Source organism: Plutella xylostella, chromosome 29, assembly GCF_932276165.1.
Source record: "Plutella xylostella chromosome 29, ilPluXylo3.1, whole genome shotgun sequence".
NCBI lineage: Eukaryota > Metazoa > Arthropoda > Insecta > Lepidoptera > Plutellidae > Plutella > Plutella xylostella.
In genome coordinates, this window is record NC_064009.1 from 3966597 (window position 1) to 3985947 (window position 19351).

General features: G+C 34.9%; 2 protein-coding genes across 9 annotated transcripts in view; one reads left to right on the forward strand and one right to left on the reverse strand.

Moving 5' to 3' along the window:
- The window catches only part of LOC105393802 (transmembrane protein 184B), a 30010-nt gene extending 20727 nt beyond the window's left edge, over positions 1 to 9283 (forward strand). Inside the window, exons 4-10 of one of the 6 annotated variants that reach the window (XM_048631511.1) lie at positions 1842 to 2068; positions 4236 to 4289; positions 4690 to 4837; positions 5215 to 5336; positions 5725 to 5838; positions 6322 to 6406; positions 8949 to 9283. In XM_048631511.1, the coding sequence (XP_048487468.1) occupies positions 1842 to 2068; positions 4236 to 4289; positions 4690 to 4837; positions 5215 to 5336; positions 5725 to 5838; positions 6322 to 6406; positions 8949 to 9106 (908 nt within the window). In that variant the 3' untranslated portion in view covers positions 9107 to 9283. Of the gene's footprint in view, positions 1 to 1841; positions 2069 to 4235; positions 4438 to 4689; positions 4838 to 5214; positions 5451 to 5724; positions 5839 to 6321; positions 6407 to 6833; positions 8237 to 8948 lie in introns of those variants that run through there. The other 5 variants (XM_048631512.1, XM_048631510.1, XM_048631514.1 and 2 more) reach the window with 5 other exon arrangements.
- Positions 9284 to 13685: 4402 nt separating this feature from the next.
- Positions 13686 to 19351, reverse strand: part of LOC105390716 (dual specificity protein phosphatase 22) — a 70452-nt gene continuing 64786 nt past the window's right edge. For all 3 annotated transcript variants that reach the window (XM_048631515.1, XM_038116687.2, XM_048631516.1), the window contains one exon: positions 13686 to 16675. Coding sequence is in view for 1 of the 3 variants with exons in the window: in XM_038116687.2 (XP_037972615.1) it covers positions 16648 to 16675 (28 nt within the window). In the remaining 2 variants the exon portion in view is untranslated. The remainder of the gene's footprint in view (positions 16676 to 19351) is intronic.

Below are 19351 nucleotides of genomic sequence, written 5' to 3' on the forward strand. Positions count from 1 at the left end.
AAAAAAGGTTTGTACGACATCTACTTTACTCGGAAGGCATGGCTAAAAAAATAATAAAGTCCTACAACGAAGCGCTAAAACACTATAAAATGGTCCCAATTTCCAAAAGATTTGAACTCATTGACATGTCATTCCTATTTAAATTATTTAATAACAAAATCAACTGTCCGCAACTGCTTTCAAAATTCAACTTCAGAATACCTCGTACAATTCCTCGTAGGCCCGTCACGCCACTCTACCCTCCCTTAAGGAAGACAGTTCTTGGGGCCAACTCGGCAATTCCACGCTTATGCAAGCTACTTAATCATCATAGTGGATCTATAGATATTTTCGCAACCACAATAACTAATATACGAAACAGTATTTTTAATTAAACTTTTTATATGTACCAACTAACTTCATTTGTTAATAACTTAAGTAGTAGTCACTAAGCACCTTTATTATTAGGCATGCTGTGTTTATTCTTAAGTAGGTAGTGTATTTAGCCCTATTATTTAAAAGTATGTGTGAATGTACCTGATACACTATCTGTGAATAAACCTTAATAAATAAATAAAAATAAATAAATAAAACAGTTTTATGTACATTTATGTAATTGATTAGATACATAATATATGATGTATCTAATCAATTACATTTTCATGCCAATTAGTCCGAATATGATTCATACTGAAAACCATGTAATCACATACTAATACCTGCAGCATTACATGGTTTTCAGTTTTACAGATTTGCACAAAACTTACGTAGTTACTAATTTTTTTTACTGTGACAAAACTATGCTATAATCGTGCCTTTCAACAACCGTTACAGTTTCTAAATTGAAACATAAGTTATCAAACGCTGGTAGCTGTTCGATAGAGTGAGGCAGTGGGTCGGTTATCGGCAGAAGTTGCGATAACAAGCCGGCGTGCCGTTTCACCAGCTCGCAGTTTATGCTAAAAACTCAATTATCTCGATAATACACGCCACACGTAAACGCGTCTATACCTATGTAGAGTTATACGCTTCTATTCTAATCGATACAGTAGATAGACACACTTAGCATAGCACATGCTTGCCTGTTATCTTTATGGCCTGAATATAAACGTTGTTTTGACGAGGGTTTTACTGAAATGAGTTCGAATCTCTTTCCGTAAATAGGAGCGCGTTTAATTTTCTTTTGTTTACACGTTACGAAGATGTGTGAAAACAAATGAAAGTATAATTTGTGTCATACATAAACAAGGGCTAAGCTGGCATGATAAATCTCATCACAATGTAGTTTCAACAGTGTTTGTGAATGAAATACATACATATTTCCTTAAAATTTTATTTGCCAATTGTTACATTGAGTTCTGAAAGCGAGTTCCTTTGTGTATTGCTCAACAATGAATTAATAATTCAACAATGTATTCGTATAGATAAACCTATTATTGCCTAAAAACAGACGTAACCGAATAGGATATGAATGAACACAAGAAAAAAACCAATTCATCAAGGGATGACAGATCTATAAATTTTAATAATGTGTAGAGTTTTCAGTCCCTATGCTATAACTAATTTCTTTCTAGATTTTTTGATAATGACGTGTACCTACGCCTATAAATGGTTTTCGCAACGAAATTTGTATTGATGAATAAGTTATCAGTGTGTGTTGTGTAAACTGCTGGTGTTCCATATTTAATAAATAAACTACTAACTAATTTTGAAAGCAACACAACATCTGCTTTATTCTCATGATTCAGATCTAATGTAGGTCCGCATCCACCGTCTCTTTCCCCGCACGATAAATTTTCCGATAATTCTCATACTCATTCTCATGATTTACATTTATAACAACCATCTCTTTCGCCCCCCAGCCTTCGTGATCTACAGCTTCCTGTCCCTCTGCTACGAGTACCTCGGCGGGGAGGGCAACATCATGTCGGAGCTGCGCGGGCGGCCGGTGCGCGCCTCCTGCGTCAACGGGACCTGCTGCCTCGCCGGCGCCACCTACACCATCGGCTTCCTGCGCTTCTGCAAGCAGGCCACGCTCCAGTTCTGCTTTATTAAGCCTGTTTGCGCGTTTGTTATCATCTTCTTGCAGGTATGTGTTGGTACTGATGTTTGTTTGATTTTAGGTTAGAGCGAATGTGAGTTAGGCTGTGAGTAAGTTATGTACCGTCGCTTTCTCTGAGTGTATAAGTAGGCTTAGCAGCAGTGCTGTTCCATGTTATCCGTCTGCGTTTTTTTATCATCATTTAAGTCGCGTTAAGGTTTCAGTTACCCCTACGCTGACATAAAACGTTCTAATGGGAAACTTCAAAGTGAGGATGATGACGTGATGATCTGTGTCATACACAGTTCGGTCATATTGAGAAGTCATGTTGTCTAAGCCACCGCGGAAACAGGGCGTAGGACCCGCTCAACATCATTATTTAAATCTGACTTGTAGAACATGGGAATGGAATCAAGTAAAACACGTTAAACTTTTTCCCGTCATGTTGGAATATACATTTTAGTCCATAGTGAGCCGACATATAATATGCGTGACTCAGTATATGGATTGTACTGGCTAAAAAGTTATTTTCCTATATTTACGTTTCAAAATCTGCATAAGTAAAAACCAGCCTGGCGACTCATACATAACACGTTATGTCATTGAATGAGGACCGACGGCTACCTTCAAATGTTGCGAAGGTGATGTGAAGAACTAGCTTTAAAGATTTTACTTTCTACTTCATATTGCCATAATATTGATGCCTAGTTTACCTTGCGTATGACCTCGCTAAGGTTATTTCGAAGTATATCACAAAAATACAGTTAATATGAATGTACTAAGATTACTATCAAACAACAATAGGCCATTAACCGTGTTTCAAGAATTTGCACATAACACTTGATTAGATTATTCGTTCTCGTTTTTCTTAGCTGTAGAAAAAACAGGTACAAAATTAAACTTATAATTTTATTAATGTGATGTCGTAGGTCGTTATATCCTGTTGGATCAGGCATACTGTTTACCCTGATGTAAACACAAACTTTATGGCTGTACTTTTATATCTTTAATCTGGTGCAGTTAAATATAAACTCGCTATGTGGGCTATAGTTTCATCACTTGCAGAATAAATTTGTTGTACAGTTGAAAACTTATTTGAGCGTGCGTTATTTATCCAAGTGCAAATAAGTATATTTTATTCAACGTGAAGCTACAAACACTTTTTTAAAAGTAATTTTAATACAGGAGTAAGTTTTTCTTTGTCAAACTGATGCAAATACAGCTTAAGTTATAATATTACTCGCTTATACCTGTGAGTGTACCTTGTATAAATCAGTAAGATATTATGTATTATGGAACTACACCTATGTAATATGGGTAGAAGACGTTAGCTAGCGAGAACAGACTAGCGGTAATGCACGCTATAAGCCGTGAAACAGCCCCTAACTCTGCATAACTGCGTTTTTACGACGTTAGTTTACGGTTTATTACACAATATTTCATAACACTGTAACTATAATATTCATATAGGTACTTAGTGAAACCACTGAAGCCACAAGAAATCTTGCACAAATTATGTTCATGCCATATACTGACAATAGTGCAATGACTAACACCGTTATCTTAGATAACGATATTGCCTATGTATGTCCATACACGTCAATACATTATATTTATGGCTGGGTAACATTGACTGTAAGTGGCTAAAGGATGTAACCATTTATGCTGTATGTTCTAGTTTCTATATTACATTATAAAATGGTATTGTGAATGTGAATATCTGATACAATAATATCGCCTGTGTTTGTGTTTTGTTTTTATCAAATTATATTATCATATCAATTATGAACGTTAATGAACTATTGAATACAATATCGAACGCTGTTCAACTACTGGTTTTACATACAAATGTTTTTATTGCTATTAATGATAATGGACTCATTAGGTATATTGATGATTGCTGATAGTAGCGAATGTTCTAGTTATTAAACAATGTAATACACATGAAGAAATATGTGGGTTTGAGGTAACGATTCCAACTTAGACATTTCTACATCGGGATAATATCGCCTTCTATGAGAGTTGTGGAATGTCGTGCGTGGCACGACGATCGTATCGTCGCGATTTCCTTGCCCTTAGCTGCAAAACCACACGTCAAGCATTTTTGTAAGAATTAAATTATACACAAATATTCACAAATCATTACATTGTATTAATATCTTAGTTATCTTAGATTATAAAGAATAATAATAAATATAATTATTCCCTCCCGCAGTCGGCTGGTCACTACCACGACGGCGACTGGAGCCCCAACGGCGGCTATCTCTACATAACGATCGTCTACAACTTCTCCGTGTCGCTGGCTCTGTACGGACTGTTCCTGTTCCTGGGAGCCACCAGAGAGATGCTCAAGCCCTTCGACCCGGTGCTCAAGTTCTTCACTGTGAAGTCGGTCATCTTCTTGTCGTTCTGGCAAGGTGAGTTTCACAGCTACTTTACGTGGAAGTGTGCCAAATGGGAAAAAAACCGACCGCTCCCAAGCCTAAAGTCGACGCATCCGTCGCGATTGGTGTAATTTAAGTTCAATTGCACATTTAACCAATCATAAGGTATATGATACGTTAGAAAGGTGACTGCGGTTACCTTACTACCGCTACCACCATCCACAGCAATCTCATATTAGACACATAGGCAGCGCTGCTATATGTAGACGGTGGTATTATCTCTACATCACGATCGTCTACAACTTCTCCGTGTCGCTGGCTCTGTACGGACTGTTCCTGTTCCTGGGAGCCACTCGCGAGATGCTCAAGCCCTTCGACCCGGTGCTCAAGGTCTTCACTGTGAAGTCGGTCATCTTCTTGTCGTTCTGGCAAGGTGAGTTGTGATCCTAAAGAGCGTAAAGGTGCATAGGGCAAACTATCGCGTGCGGTGGAGTTTCCGCGCTACGATTAAACATTGCTCTTGGCTTGCATTAGCGTTTAATCAAAACCTTCGAACGTCGATAATGAATGTTTTGATGTTCTCTTCTTATGTTAAACACAAAGAAGAACAAATCAATATTTTCTGAATAGAAATTAAGAGAATACTAATGTTAAAAGAAACCGATTGATACCGTTTACTTGTACGTCCAAAAAAAATTGACTCAAGCCACCACTATTGTAGAGCAATTTAAAATATCACAACTAACTTCCAATCAATATCCTCCCATCCAGAAATATCACACGTTTAAAACCTCCTTTTCTCCCCACCAGGTGTAGCGTTGGCCATCCTCGAGAAGGCCGAAGTGATCTCGCCCATCATCGACGCGCACGGCGTGCCCACCACCGCGGGTACCGTCTCGGCCGGCTACCAGAACTTCCTCATCTGCATCGAGATGTTGGCCGCGGCCGTGGCGCTGAGATACGCCTTCCCCGCCTCGGTGTATGCGCACGCGCATCGTGACCCCCATCGTTCTGTGACCATGCAGTCTATATCTAGCAGCTTGAAGGTAATTCTTCTTCATTTAAATATCAAAATACCCCCTTGTTTGAGCCATATCGTTAGCCGTCATGAAGTCTTCTTCAGTATTCGGTGGAGCATTGTAGCATGATACGAAGGTAATTATAATGGTCTTATTTTCGCTGTTTATTACATCAACTACGAAAAACTGGCTCCGTCTGTGACAGTTAAAGGTCAATACCAAGAGGTAGCATCTATAGGTATGTATCGATTACATATTCTTCGTCTCGGCCGGCTACCAGAACTTCCTCATCTGCATCGAGATGTTGGCCGCGGCCGTGGCGTTGAGATACGCCTTCCCCGCCTCGGTGTATGCGCATGCGCATCGTGATCCCCATCGTTCTGTGACCATGCAGTCTATATCTAGCAGTTTGAAGGTAATTGTAATAATTATAGATTTATAGTCATTTCCGCTCACTGCTGGATATAGGCCTCTCCCAAGGAGCGTCACATTCAGCCTTCCCCATCCTGACTCTACATGCTACATATTAGTACCTATCTTAAGGTCGTGTCGAACTGCAGAGAGTAATATATTTGCTACTGGGGGTTGACCGACCGATTTAATAGAGGACGTCTCATTCAAATAGCAATAAACTGTATTAGAAAGTTGAAGGTGTGTATAAGTATCCCAAGTGTGTTCTGTGTGTAGATATTCTGTTCTATTCCATCATTCAAAAGGAGAGGCACAGGGCACATCCCAGGCAATTTTTGAGGATCCTTCGACCCAGGGATCTAAAACTTCTTGGACAACATGCGGTCAGAATGGTCCACCTTCATTTTGGTGTCAAGTCCAATCCTGGATTAGAACCAGAACATGATCATGATTTTTTTACTAAAAGCAATCATTTTAACATTTCCAGGAGACAATGAACCCCAAGGACATAATGACGGACGCGTTCCACAACTTCCACCCGCAGTACCAGCAGTACACGCAGTACAGCTCGGGTGAGTGACGTAGCGAGTGACGTCATCGCATGCGCATAGCAACGCGTCTTACATTTGATTTGCAAGAGTACTTGTTCTGAGAACGGTGGACTTTGTTGCGCTTGACGCTGGCTGGTCACAAAAGAGAAATTTAAAAAAAAGAAAATTCGAAAGGAGTTTGACCTGAAAGAAGACTGGTAGCATAGAGATTGAATTAAACCATCTGTGCGTTTAAAATGAAGCAGCAAAGTCCATTCGTTATGTTGTTCGTAATCAGTAATCACATTCATTACCATTCTTAGATGTAATTTAAGAAATTAGATCAATTTTTACTAATTAGAATAATATCTCGCATGTGAGCGAAAGAGACATAATTAGGTTCCAAGCCTTTATTTTCCCCACTCTGTTAAAAATGTCCCCTCTTATTTTGATTTCGATTTCCTTTCAGATGTCACTTCTCAACTGCCTTATGAGAAACTATAAGCTCTGCCATACCTGCATGAAGTGATATGCCGATGTCTGTTACATAGAAACGATTAATTATTACATCAAACATAATTATACATTCACGATGCCCGAGCATGGAAACTTGACTAATATTAACCGAGATTTCATATTCATCTACATCATACATTTTGTTTTTTTTCTAGTTTTGATTTCAAAGAGAGTTTCAATAAAATAATGCTGACAACACCTAAAAATATATCTTCATATTTAAACGCCCAATGTTGCTACATTATTTTACGCATCATATTGAATTTATAAAGTGTATAACTAGAAGTAAAATGGCGTTTTTGCCGCAAAATTTCAGTTTTTATATGCGATTTCTTCATAAAAATATTCGGTGCTCGGCTAGATTCATTCGTTTATCAATAAGTTATAATTAATTCTTGTATTTACATAGGTATTTGGTTAGTCCGATATCCATAATAACATTTAGGTAAAAAAAACGCTGCATATTTGTTATACTTAACCCAAAATTATTTGTTTACCACTCGCACTAAAATTTTGCTAGTCGTAAAGCAAACGTATATATTGCATTTAGATAACGGTCTCTGCCACCGCTCTATCAACGAATTTTCTTATATTATTTTAAATCCAAAGTGGCAAAAAAAAACTTAAATTATGAGATAAACAGTATCGGACTACTCATTGCCATAAATATAGTTAGTATTAAAGTTTGTACTTATGCCTCAAGTATCGATGTTTTGTAAGCATTTTGTATGTGTAAATGTTTTAGTTTTCTGTGATTTATCATTTTTTTTCTTATTATTTTGTATTTGTTATTTCAGTTCTAGTAGTTAGCGGATTTAATCCAAGAAATAGAATGCTAGATGATTACTTTATTTCAAATAGAGAATTAACTTTCTTGCTAATGTTTAAGCTCTTTTTTATTCGGGTTTAAATTGGTTATACTTTGTAAATAAGTGTCGAAAGTTTTGATTTTGACTAACACTGCCTTTTTGGTTTTTGCAGAAAAGTATTTTATTGCCCATAGACCAAAGAATGGCATTTCTTTCTTTCCACTCTTGATCGTACACTTTCAATATAACAAAGCTTTGTTAATACTTGCGTTCAGTAAAGGACTAAAAAGAATTTCTTTTTAGTGTTAAATAACTGAGAACCTAACTTTATCTAAGCCTTCAAGTCTATATGGGTATCTTGTTAACGTTATACATTATCGGTAATTTTTTAAAGAGATTTCTTTAAAAATATTTTAGTTTATTAACATATACCTAAATAATATTAGTTAAATATAAGATCAGCCGAAATCACATCAGTACTTTAACTTTAAAGCCGGTTTGTACTAGCCTTTCACTCATAAATCAATAAATAAATAATTTTACAGTAAACATTTTTGTTTTGTTTCTTCCATCTTTTTTATTTAGACTAGATAAGACAAAGCTCTATAAAAGGTGAGTTTCATTTATATTCTGCTTTTTTATAATATTTTTGCTTGTGCATGTTTTGATATGGATGTTAAGCATGTTGTTTATTAAGTAGATTATAAGATTTCCAATCATGATTTGTGCGTAAAAGAGAGGTAGCATAGGTACACTTTATTTTGTAGTAATTCACTGATTACTGAGAGGTTCGGGCCCATATTTGCCATTGTGAAAAATTTACGAAATGGCACAAAAGCGTTACGATTACTCATCAGTATTAATATTTTATACTGTTCAGTTTATCTCTACACTACACGCATCACTATACGTTGCATAACACAGCAGAAACCGTAGCCACCACACAGTCACAAATAGTTGTTTGATTTATTCAATATCTTTTAGAGAAAGGTGGAGGGAACTTATTTTTTACTTGATGTTGCGGTTACTTATCTATTATAGTTATGTGAACATAAATATTATAGACCTTCAATACCTATTTAGTTATGAAGGACAGCGCCCAAAGAGGAAATTTGCTTATAAATAAGTCTTAAATATCACACTTTGTGCTCAAATAAATGAAGAGTAAACGTATAAGTAACTGCAACACCAAACAAACAGCACCCGCTTATAGATTCAAAATTAAAAACAAAAACTAACCATAGACATTCTCCCTCCAGTGATGCGCGGCGGCGCCGGAAACGGATGCGGCAAACCGGAAAGCGAGGGGGCAGCACTAGCGCCGCGCCCCCCGCCCCCCCGCGTCTCCACCATATCACACTCACATGCCAACCAGGAGAAAATCACGCTTCTCAGCTCAGATGACGAGTTCCAATGAGCGAAGGATGTTACGCAACGACTTTCGTATTCCCTGAATTGTTACCTAGGAGCATAGAAGTTTAACAAAACAACAGGTGGGAAATGTACGCCATTATAATAATTGTATCTATAAACAGGATTACGGTAAGGCTGGATTTGAATTGAACTCTACCTACTCTTTGCCAACTTTCATGAAAATATTAAATAAAACTATGCTGATTAAAGCAGTAACTCATACCTACTAGGCCTACTAGTATTTATCTTAATTAATACATGCAGGCATAAGTGGTATTTTACACATTGGAAACTGCGTCTGATCACGGAAAGCAACCAGTCTTCTGCTACAAAAGTAACCAACTAATGTAGCAGGCCAATGTACTCGTAATACTGAACAACATGTTGACTGATCTGTTAGTCGAACACTATGAGACATACTTATACCTACTCGAAAGCAAAAAATCTGTGTCTTATATACTTACCTAAATAATTTTCCAAAAGTCCACCCTACAATCTGGACAACAATACAATTAAAATTATACTGTGGCGACAGTAGTCAAATTAAGTTTAAGTACCTACCTAGGTTCATACCATGATTACTAACTACCTACTTAGAACTCTTGTGACATCGACTTCTAAAAACAAGAGCTGAGCTTGTTCCTTGTGAACATTAGATTATCGAACATATCTAGGTAATAAAAATCAATAGATAGAAAGTTGATTACAAGAATGAATGGGATGAATTTAAAATGAAATGTATTGGGGGGATTTACAAAAGATCTAGCATCAAGAACGTAATTGCTGAAAGTATGCTTCGTTTAGATAATCTGCCCATAAGAAATTGTTATAAAAACTTACTCCGACGACCTTGGCTAACGATTTCAATGACCTTTGTACCTATGTAATAATAAAAAAAATATTATTGTATACTTAGTTAAGATTATCTTTATGTATATTTATGTTGGTATAAACATTAACTTCGTTAGGAATGATGAATGTCTTGTAAATAAGCTTGCTATTTAAAAAGCAAATGATATGGAAATGCCTGCTTGATTTTTCTTTTAGGTACATAATACTTTGAACACAAAGCACATACCTAGATGCCTGTACATACATAGTAGGTATCATTATTCATGACTCTATTCACTGCCAGATAACGAGGTACGGCATCTGCAGGTAATTGGTAGGTATATTGAGATAATATGAATTTCAGGAATGACCTAATTATTTAACTGGTATAGAAAATTTAATAGGTATACCTACTTAAAATGCTTCGCCGTCCAGTCCAGTTAGAAAATGGCAAAAGACAGGCGATTTTCTACCGATTGATACGATTCCATAAAACCAGAAGGTTTATAAAAGTGAATCCATAATGTGAACGAATTAAAATAACTAAATAAATTGATATGACCTATACCTACATTCTAGTAAATTAAGTAAGCGGCACTTAACTTTCTTACAATCTTACTCATCAACTACCTACCTAGTTAACTAATTGCTAAAATCAAACGCCTGCCAAATATTTACAATATTTAGGTAGAAACGTTACTTATCCGCATGCAATATTATGTTTTAAATGATTTTAATCGATGCATTAGATCAGGTGATAATTTATGTGTATTATTACTTATTTTAATCAGGAACCTCTTGCCATCCACAAAACAATAAGTAGCTTTTATGCACGTTATTTTGGACTAGCTTTCGTAACGCCTACTAGCTATGAAATTGGCACACATAACAAAACATAGGATTAATTATTAATTGTGCAAAGTATATATTTTTGAAGATTCATATTTTAATCTTATGTATATTATATTGAATAGTGTAGCTACTGTAGTTGATTTATGAGTATAGTATACAAATACATTACATACATACCTATAATAAGTTTTAATAAAGACTAGATTACACGTCGCGTTAATTTCCCGGTGTAATGTAGGCTTTAAATATATTAATACATATAATTTATGGTTTTAATTGGCTTGATTTGCTACGAAATTTAAGTACTACCAAAAATGTTACCAAAGACACAGTAAGTTAATAAAACTAGTTAAATAACACACCTACAGATTTCAATGTATAAAATCTCTAGTCTCTATGTTTTAAAATCTCTTCTTAAATGTGTAAATAGTTGTAGATTTTGTTAATGGTTATCTATGTATGGTACCTATATGTTACATCTCACCTTATATTAATTTTAGTGTTTACTTTTTCATTGGGTCAGTTACCTACCTGCGTGTTTTGAAACTATACAAGGCCAGAACGCAGAGGTTGGGACTGCTCGCGTATATTTTCAAATTAAAATAATGCCATGATTTACTTGAAAGTATACAAGGCCATTACGCACTAATCGCGTATATTTTCAAGTCAGTTGGGCCAAAATTATGGCTTGAAAATATACTGCAGCAGTTACCACTGCGTACTAATCGTGTATATTTTCAAGTGCCAAGTGGCAATGCGAGCACTTGAAACTATACGTGATTAGTTACCAGGTAGCCCTTTTGAATTGTTGCTCTCTCTTTCTTTCATGCGAAATAGTAATAAGTCTATTGCTTTCTAAACATTGCATCATCATTCCGCACTTGCCATTGTTTTCGCAAAGTGTTTTTTGTTAACATGGTGCAGTTAAAAGTGAATTGATTTAAATTAAACTGTAGAACTGTTGTACCTAAATAGTATAATGATCTCAGAGTGAGGTGAGGATCAGAGGTGTAGAACAATTCATAAAAGACAATTACGGTGAATTCAAAACTTGATGAAAAATATGTCTGTAATAGGTCTATAGGGTAATACCTACTACACTCACGAGCAATGAATAAGTCCAAGTAACAAAAAGTCAACACCAAATGACATGATTTTAAAACGTTTAATTTAGAAATTGATCAAAATTTCCATTTTTAGTTGTTTATAATAATATTTTGATGCACTGTTAAATGTACTTTAATATTGCCGACGGCGTCATTAAGCTGGTCTTTCCGTTCAGGAGCTATCGTCACTGGAACTTTTTCATTGCTCGTGAGTGTAGTATAGGTATTACTTTTAATTTATATAAATAATAAGATATTAGTATTCTTACTTGCAAGTATGATATGATGCTATAAAAATCAATTTATCAATCAAATTTGAGCTTGTTCATCTTTATTTATTAACATTCTATAGGTATGACAGGCAGAACAAGTAAATTGTAGTCATGTAAATTTACCGAAATAGTTAAGTAAATCAGAATCAGCATGTAGGTTTAAATTATATGCGACAAGTATGCCAATCAAGCAATGTGCGTAATAGCAATGTATATTTTCAAGAACAATTCAGTAAATGCCAACTTGAAAGTATACGCGATTAGTACGCACAAATCGTGTATATTTTCAAGTAAAATATATATTTTTTTCACTTGAAATTATACAGTGCTAGTACACTATGGGTGCGTTCTGGCCTTGTATAGTTTCAAAACACGCTACCTACCTACTTTGTTTTATCGTTAAAGAATAAAAAATAGGGCATCTCTAAATTTAAAAACTGCAGCCCGTAAAATTTTCAATATCTTGTATAAGTATACTTACTTAGTTACCTACCTATGTGAGTAAGCAAGCACATATTAATTAAAGGAAAATACAGCCTCAGAAGACTGTCCCCTGTATTTATTGAACTTACATAGGGTTTGTAGAAGGTTTACGTTTCAGTCATAGCGACACACAAGAATTCGACTTTCTGGCACACACAAATTGATATTCATAATTCACTTTCCTACAAACCCTACGTAAGTTCTATGAATACATACAGGGGTATGTCTTTATGAGGTTTCTCTAAAATGTTTTTATCCGGTAAATATTTACCTAGGTATTACCTATATTGGCTAATATTGACTAATTATCGATGAGATAACGATACTATATAATTTGTAATAAGTATAAAGCATTTATTTCAAATTAGATTTTTAGGAATATGATTTACTTTTTATAGTACCTAAACTAAATACCTACATAATTATTTTTACATTCATTTGTTAATAGTCAATTAATATTACCTATTTATCTATGAGTTAAGTGGCTATTTTGCCTAAGCATCGCGCGACTAGGTACAGAAAATTGATAATAAGATTAATAAGTAATATAAATTATTAGAATAGATTCATAATTCTTCTGTTGATCACGGACGTGTACCAATTTTAAATCAAATTATTTTTATATGTAATAAAAAGAAATGGCAAACTCATTCTCCGTAATTGTTCAAAATGATAAGTACCTACCTACCAAAGATTTATGTTTAAGATAAATAAATATTGCATTAATTAAAATGTTTTAATGAGTTTTAGGTAAATAATATAATATCTGGTACTAATATGTTGTTTGATTACTTAAAATGTAAGTACTGATTTGGTTTATTATTTTTTTGGTTAAAATATTATCTTCACTAGCGGCTTAGCCGGTATACCCTGAACCTGATACCCTGATTACAACTACCGAGTAAAGTGGCGAGACAGTTTACAAACTGAATTACTTACTACTTTACTAGCCTAGTGCGTACAAGGCTTTACACTTACAGTGACTCCCTTTTTATATTTATTTGGGATCGCTTGGGTTTCGAAATAAAAGACATAGCAGTGTAATAATACGGTTTTATATTAAAGTATTCACAATATGTAATAATTAACCTCACTCTGGCGTATCGTAGGTACAACATGTCAGCTTTCAGCACAGGCATAATAATAGGTATAATATTGCTTCTCATAAATTCGCACTACATTAATCGCTGCTGTATTTTTGCTGCGGACATGTAGCTATCTTTATATTCAAAACCTTCCTCATCTTTCAATAAAGTGATGTCAAAATTTAACAGAATAGGTACGTGCGCAACGTGTAAAAATATTTATCTTAAAACATTTAACTTCACATTGCAATAGATTTTATAAGTGATGTGCTTTTTAATATTTTTCTTTATATAATTTAATGTTTAACGATGTTAATTTTTATACCAAAAATATTGATTAAACATGACAAAAATAGTGCTTATTTTAATATACTATCTATTAAAATATTGTCTGTTTTGATGGATTTATTTATATTGATATCATGGAAGTGCACCTGATTTTACATAATCTATATTCTTTAGATACAATCACTAGACAATTCTAGACATGCAATTAGGTAGGTACATTGCATTTCATTATTTTGCTTTATCAAACAAGATATCTTGAAAATGTGCGAGAATAAGGTATAATATTAATGAAAAACATACCCAAATTATAAATGAAACTTTGTTTGACCGAACAGTATTTCTTAATTTACAAATTAATAATTAGTCTTGATTGTCAATAAAATTAATCGTAACAAAGCTACAGTGGCGCTGGCGGCTTACCTTAAATATTATTTATTAATTTTAGAATTTGGTTTTTAATCTAGTTATTCTATAATCTAAGTAATGCCACCCTATCAAGGCATCTAGATCACAATCCCTAATAAGGCTAAGCCCTAGCAATGAGAAAAGGACAAGATATGCAAAAAGTCACAACTGTTACCCTAGAGAATATATAGTACTGCCAGACCAAGTTCATTTCATTACCGATACGAGTAGGTACCTATAATAAACGTTTAAGTAGATCCTCATACAACGACTAATGCTTAACTATATGAAGTTTTCACAAAAATAAATTAGTTACAACATAGGTTTACATTTAGATGGCGTAATTAACTTTGCAATGTTCATATTATTTCCTTTATAAATACATGTCTTGGAGTAGGAATTTTAAAAGTTAGAATCTTTTGTCATCAAGTTTCTGGGTCAACGTCGACTGAAACTGAAAACATGTTTGTGCAAGGAGGCTGATGAATAAATCAACTTGGCCCAGCAGTATAGAAAGGTTAAGAATGAGCGAAAATAGCTAGCAACCTCAAGTTGATTGGTTTCTACATGGCTTCATCTTAAGGATCGGAATGTGTTAATTTGAGCAATTTTGCTATTATAAACTAACGTAAAAGTTCTTACATAATTTAGGACAGAAGCTCAGTTGTCAGTTAGCCTCTGCAACAGCTAGTGCTACGTGGAGGTAGATCAACTTTCAGGCTAACTGCAAAAATAAAATACCGAAATAGAGTCACTTTTACATACTAAAGTACATAGGTAAATTATGTCAATGTCATACATAATACTGTCTGTCTTGGAAAGCGTTAAGAAATACAAACATCATACAAATTACCTAATTGAATCCGTTCAAATTGTAGTTAAATTATTCTTTGTTACGTTTTATTTCCGTTCCTTAACTTTTACCAAACCTTCAGACAGTGCTTCAAAAATAGTTCTAGTAATTGTGCGCCAAAACGTTGAAAATTTGTGTCATCTACCTTTACTTACGGGTACTATCTGAGACTCAAATATTCTCAAACAAACTTTAAATTAATTTGATTCTACATTATTACATTTATTTTTTTATTAGTAATAATTTATAAAAGTCTATGCTAGTTTAAAAGGTATAAATGCATGCATGTTCCAATCTGAACCAGCCAGATTTTCTTACGACTACCAAAACGGCCTCACACGACTCGTTTATCAAAACCCCAAGCCAACACTATTCCTACATAAACAGTTTTTGTGGTCCTACATATAAATAGGTACTCATTCTCATAATTTCAACAACGGCTGATCCCACAGAAACCTTTCTCTTCGTCTCATATATTGTTTGTATTTGACAAAAGATTTAGTTGCTATCTCAACTATTAACATTGTGCCTTAAAGTAAAATAGGTTTCTAGGTAAGTAGTTCCTCTATAGTTCTTCCGGCTACTGGTACCTAGATCCTAATCATTTCGTTCAAACTCTCTCGGACTTCTTTCTTAAAAACTAAATAAGCAATCTGGTGACACTAAAATTATGGTTTTGTAGTTAAGTATAAGTATATAAAGTTGTACTTTCAGTTTTTCTGAACAATTAAATCGAATAACTCGAAGTATTGTTTGTTACACAGCGACTCATGATTCAAAGTTTGTCATATTATATTCGAAATAGCACAGTTTCATTTTCGATGCAATTACTAAACTTTCTTTAAGAACTTTAACACGACACTTCAATATTATCAGGATTTTAAGATCATCATATTTTCGTTGCTATAAAATAGGAATTTATTATTAAATATCGAAGGTTCTATCGTTTAATTTCCCTTGTTTTTGTCATTAATTACAGATGAGCGTCACTTTATCTCACATAACTTTTAAACCATCGTCAACTTTGTACAGTTACACCACTGAAGAAATCACCGTAACATTAATAAACAGTTCCATTATTTTAAATCACACTTCTCGTACTCACTGGAATGATTAACAATTTTTATAAATCGGCGTATTTTTCGCGTCTTAAACCTTGTACCTACAAAGTAACCTTTTAGGTACTTTAAAAAACTTTTTTGTTAGTTCCAAGTTTAGATTTGGGAATGACCAATATGAGGCAAATATTAGAATGGGTTATTTTTACATTTGCCCCGGGCGGGCGCTGGGGCGCCGCGGGGGCGCGCGGGGCCGGCACGGGGAGGCGGGGGGCATGGCGGTGGCTCGGCAGGGTGCTCCATGATGGCCTGCTACGAACACCGCTGCACAGCTCGTGATCTGCAAACGAATACGAACCTTCAAATAATGGGACCTTAGAATTAAAAAAGAAAAATAAAATTTAATTTCCTCTTCGATGGGTTTGCTACTTATGATAATTGAAGAGAAAGGGAACATAGAAGAGAAACTTAGGACGTAGATACATAATGCAGTCGCCGGCTCTGTTCCGTATTACTCCCGTGATGATTATTTATTTGACTTCATGATGCAAAAAGTGAAAGAAGAAATATGCATCATTAATAAAATCTTACTCGTACTCAAACCGTTAACCGTCAGAACGTTTGATTTGAGAACAAAAAGTAAATGAGCAAGGGCAAACTAGAATCCTTCGCCTAAGATATCGAGCCGTAAGGTTGTGAAACTAAGGTCAGTAGGAAACTGAGCCAAGTTTCTAGTTTCTAGGTCACAAATCCAATGTCGCCGACTATCCTATTATTCTATCATCGTTGTCTGAGTGAGGCAGCCTGGGCCTGGGAGGGCACTCTATACAACAACAACCAAAGTTTCGGAGCGCACACGGATTACACGACAACGTAAGTTAGTTTTTCGTCAGTATACAGGGTGTTGTAAAAAGGGTATACTAAGCCGAAACCAACATGTGCAGCATGGTATATCTAAGCCCGAAAATAAAATCAGAATTTCAAAATTCATGAAAAAAAAAAATTATTTTCCATAGAAAATTAGTTGGTCATGTGACTTTTTTACTATGGAGAATGTTTTTTTTTCCCGAATTTTTAAGTTCTGATTTCAGATTCAGGCTTAGATATAACATGCTGCACATGATGGTTTCTGCTTAGTATACCCTTTTTGCAACGCCCTTTAGAGTGACCCCTGGACTGATCCAGCGTTATCGTTATTTATTTTCAGTATATATATCCGTTGTTGTTGACACAACTGAGTGTGTCGACGCGGGAATAACGCGAGATGGATTGATCTGCTGAAGAAGTTCAATTAAAACTTTATTGATTGAAGTATAGAGAACAAAATACTCGTGTAAGTTTTGCAGACGTAGGTACCTAACTCCAACCATTAGAATGACAATGTCATAGTACAGAATCGTAGCCATAAAAAAGCTTGAAAATTTAAGCGGTTTCTAGATGGCGCTATACGTTTCATTAAGCGGTTTCTAGATGGCACCACTATCTATGGATGAATGCAATGACATCTATCTATTCGATAGTCGTCGTAATATTGGAAACGGCCAATAGATGGCATTTTAAGCATAAAATATAAATGTTTGAATTTAATAAAATTTAATAAAATAAAAATTACAGAACGTGTATTTCTAGTATAGGAATCGATTGGCATGAAAAACTTAGATATTATTCTCTTCATCTAACGTGTATGCAGTTTGGTAAATATTGCACTCATAAACTTATGGAAACAAAATAATGCTGTACCTACTTAGGTACTATATCATTGTCAATTTTGAAAGAAGATATTTATTTTGCTAGTACCTACGCTAGTCAACTTGAGACCTGCTACCTATACCCATCTCTTTCACTCTCGCGTGATAATAGAATAGAGTGAAAGGGACAGGACCATTTTTCAGGTGTCAAGATAACTCGTGTAAGTATACTTTGCTCGATTATGTGCGCGGTCGCCGCTCTCGCACCACAGAGTCAATATTGTATCATAGAACGAGTAGGTACCTACTTAATGTATTTTGGTAAATTAAGTACAATTTAGTTATCATCAATCATCATCAACAGCCAACGCACGTCCATTGCTGACCATAGGCCTCACTCAAAGCACGCCACAAAACTGTCACATTCGCCCCGAATTTCATAATTTTGATAAGGTTCATTTTTGTTTGTGTTTTTTTCCTTATCTCAAAGTACAGTCGACAGAAAATGATTTTGCGATTCTTAATTGATTGCATATAAAGTGATTGATTAACAGCTAACTTTAGGAAATATGTTGATTAAAATGATTATTATTTCATAAAATAGTATAACTAGCTAAAGTTTGGCCTCAGTAACAGTGAAAAGTAATTTACCCTTCTCATTGTTTTAGCTCTTACCTGAAATAAAGAGGTTATCGATAACAATGGTCAAGATTTGGATGGCTGCATCCATCTCTTTCGCGCACTTACTTGTATTGTGGAATGTGACTATGGCTGGACCCAATTCTCAGTGAATTTTATCAGTGAACCTATTATATAATGAACATTCATTATATAATAGGTATATATATATCACTTGGTACACAGCTACATTCTATCTCAACCTTTTATGTTTACTTACAGGAAAATATACTTATTTTGACTCAAAATATAAATAAATAAAATATTTGTCAAGGTAGGTATTTCCCACTAACCTATAACTTTAAACCTCGCTGAACACCTACTACACATTACGAGGAAAATCGATAACTCCACATTTGTAAATGAATTAGTAAGCAATGTTAGAAACAGCAGCACTCAATACGATCAGTCATAGGTCGTAAATAGAATTATTTTATTGAAAAAAAAATACATAAACTCGAATTGGTATACTTAATCCTAAAATAAATTGGTAGGTATAGGACTGAACCACCACTGAAAATAAATAGGTACTGACTGGATTGACCACTAATAAAATTCCACCCTGCTCAACATGCAAAAACACAAATAATGAAAACTCTGAAATACCTACTCAATAGCGCGCCGCATCAGCCAGCCAACACCTCCGCGGC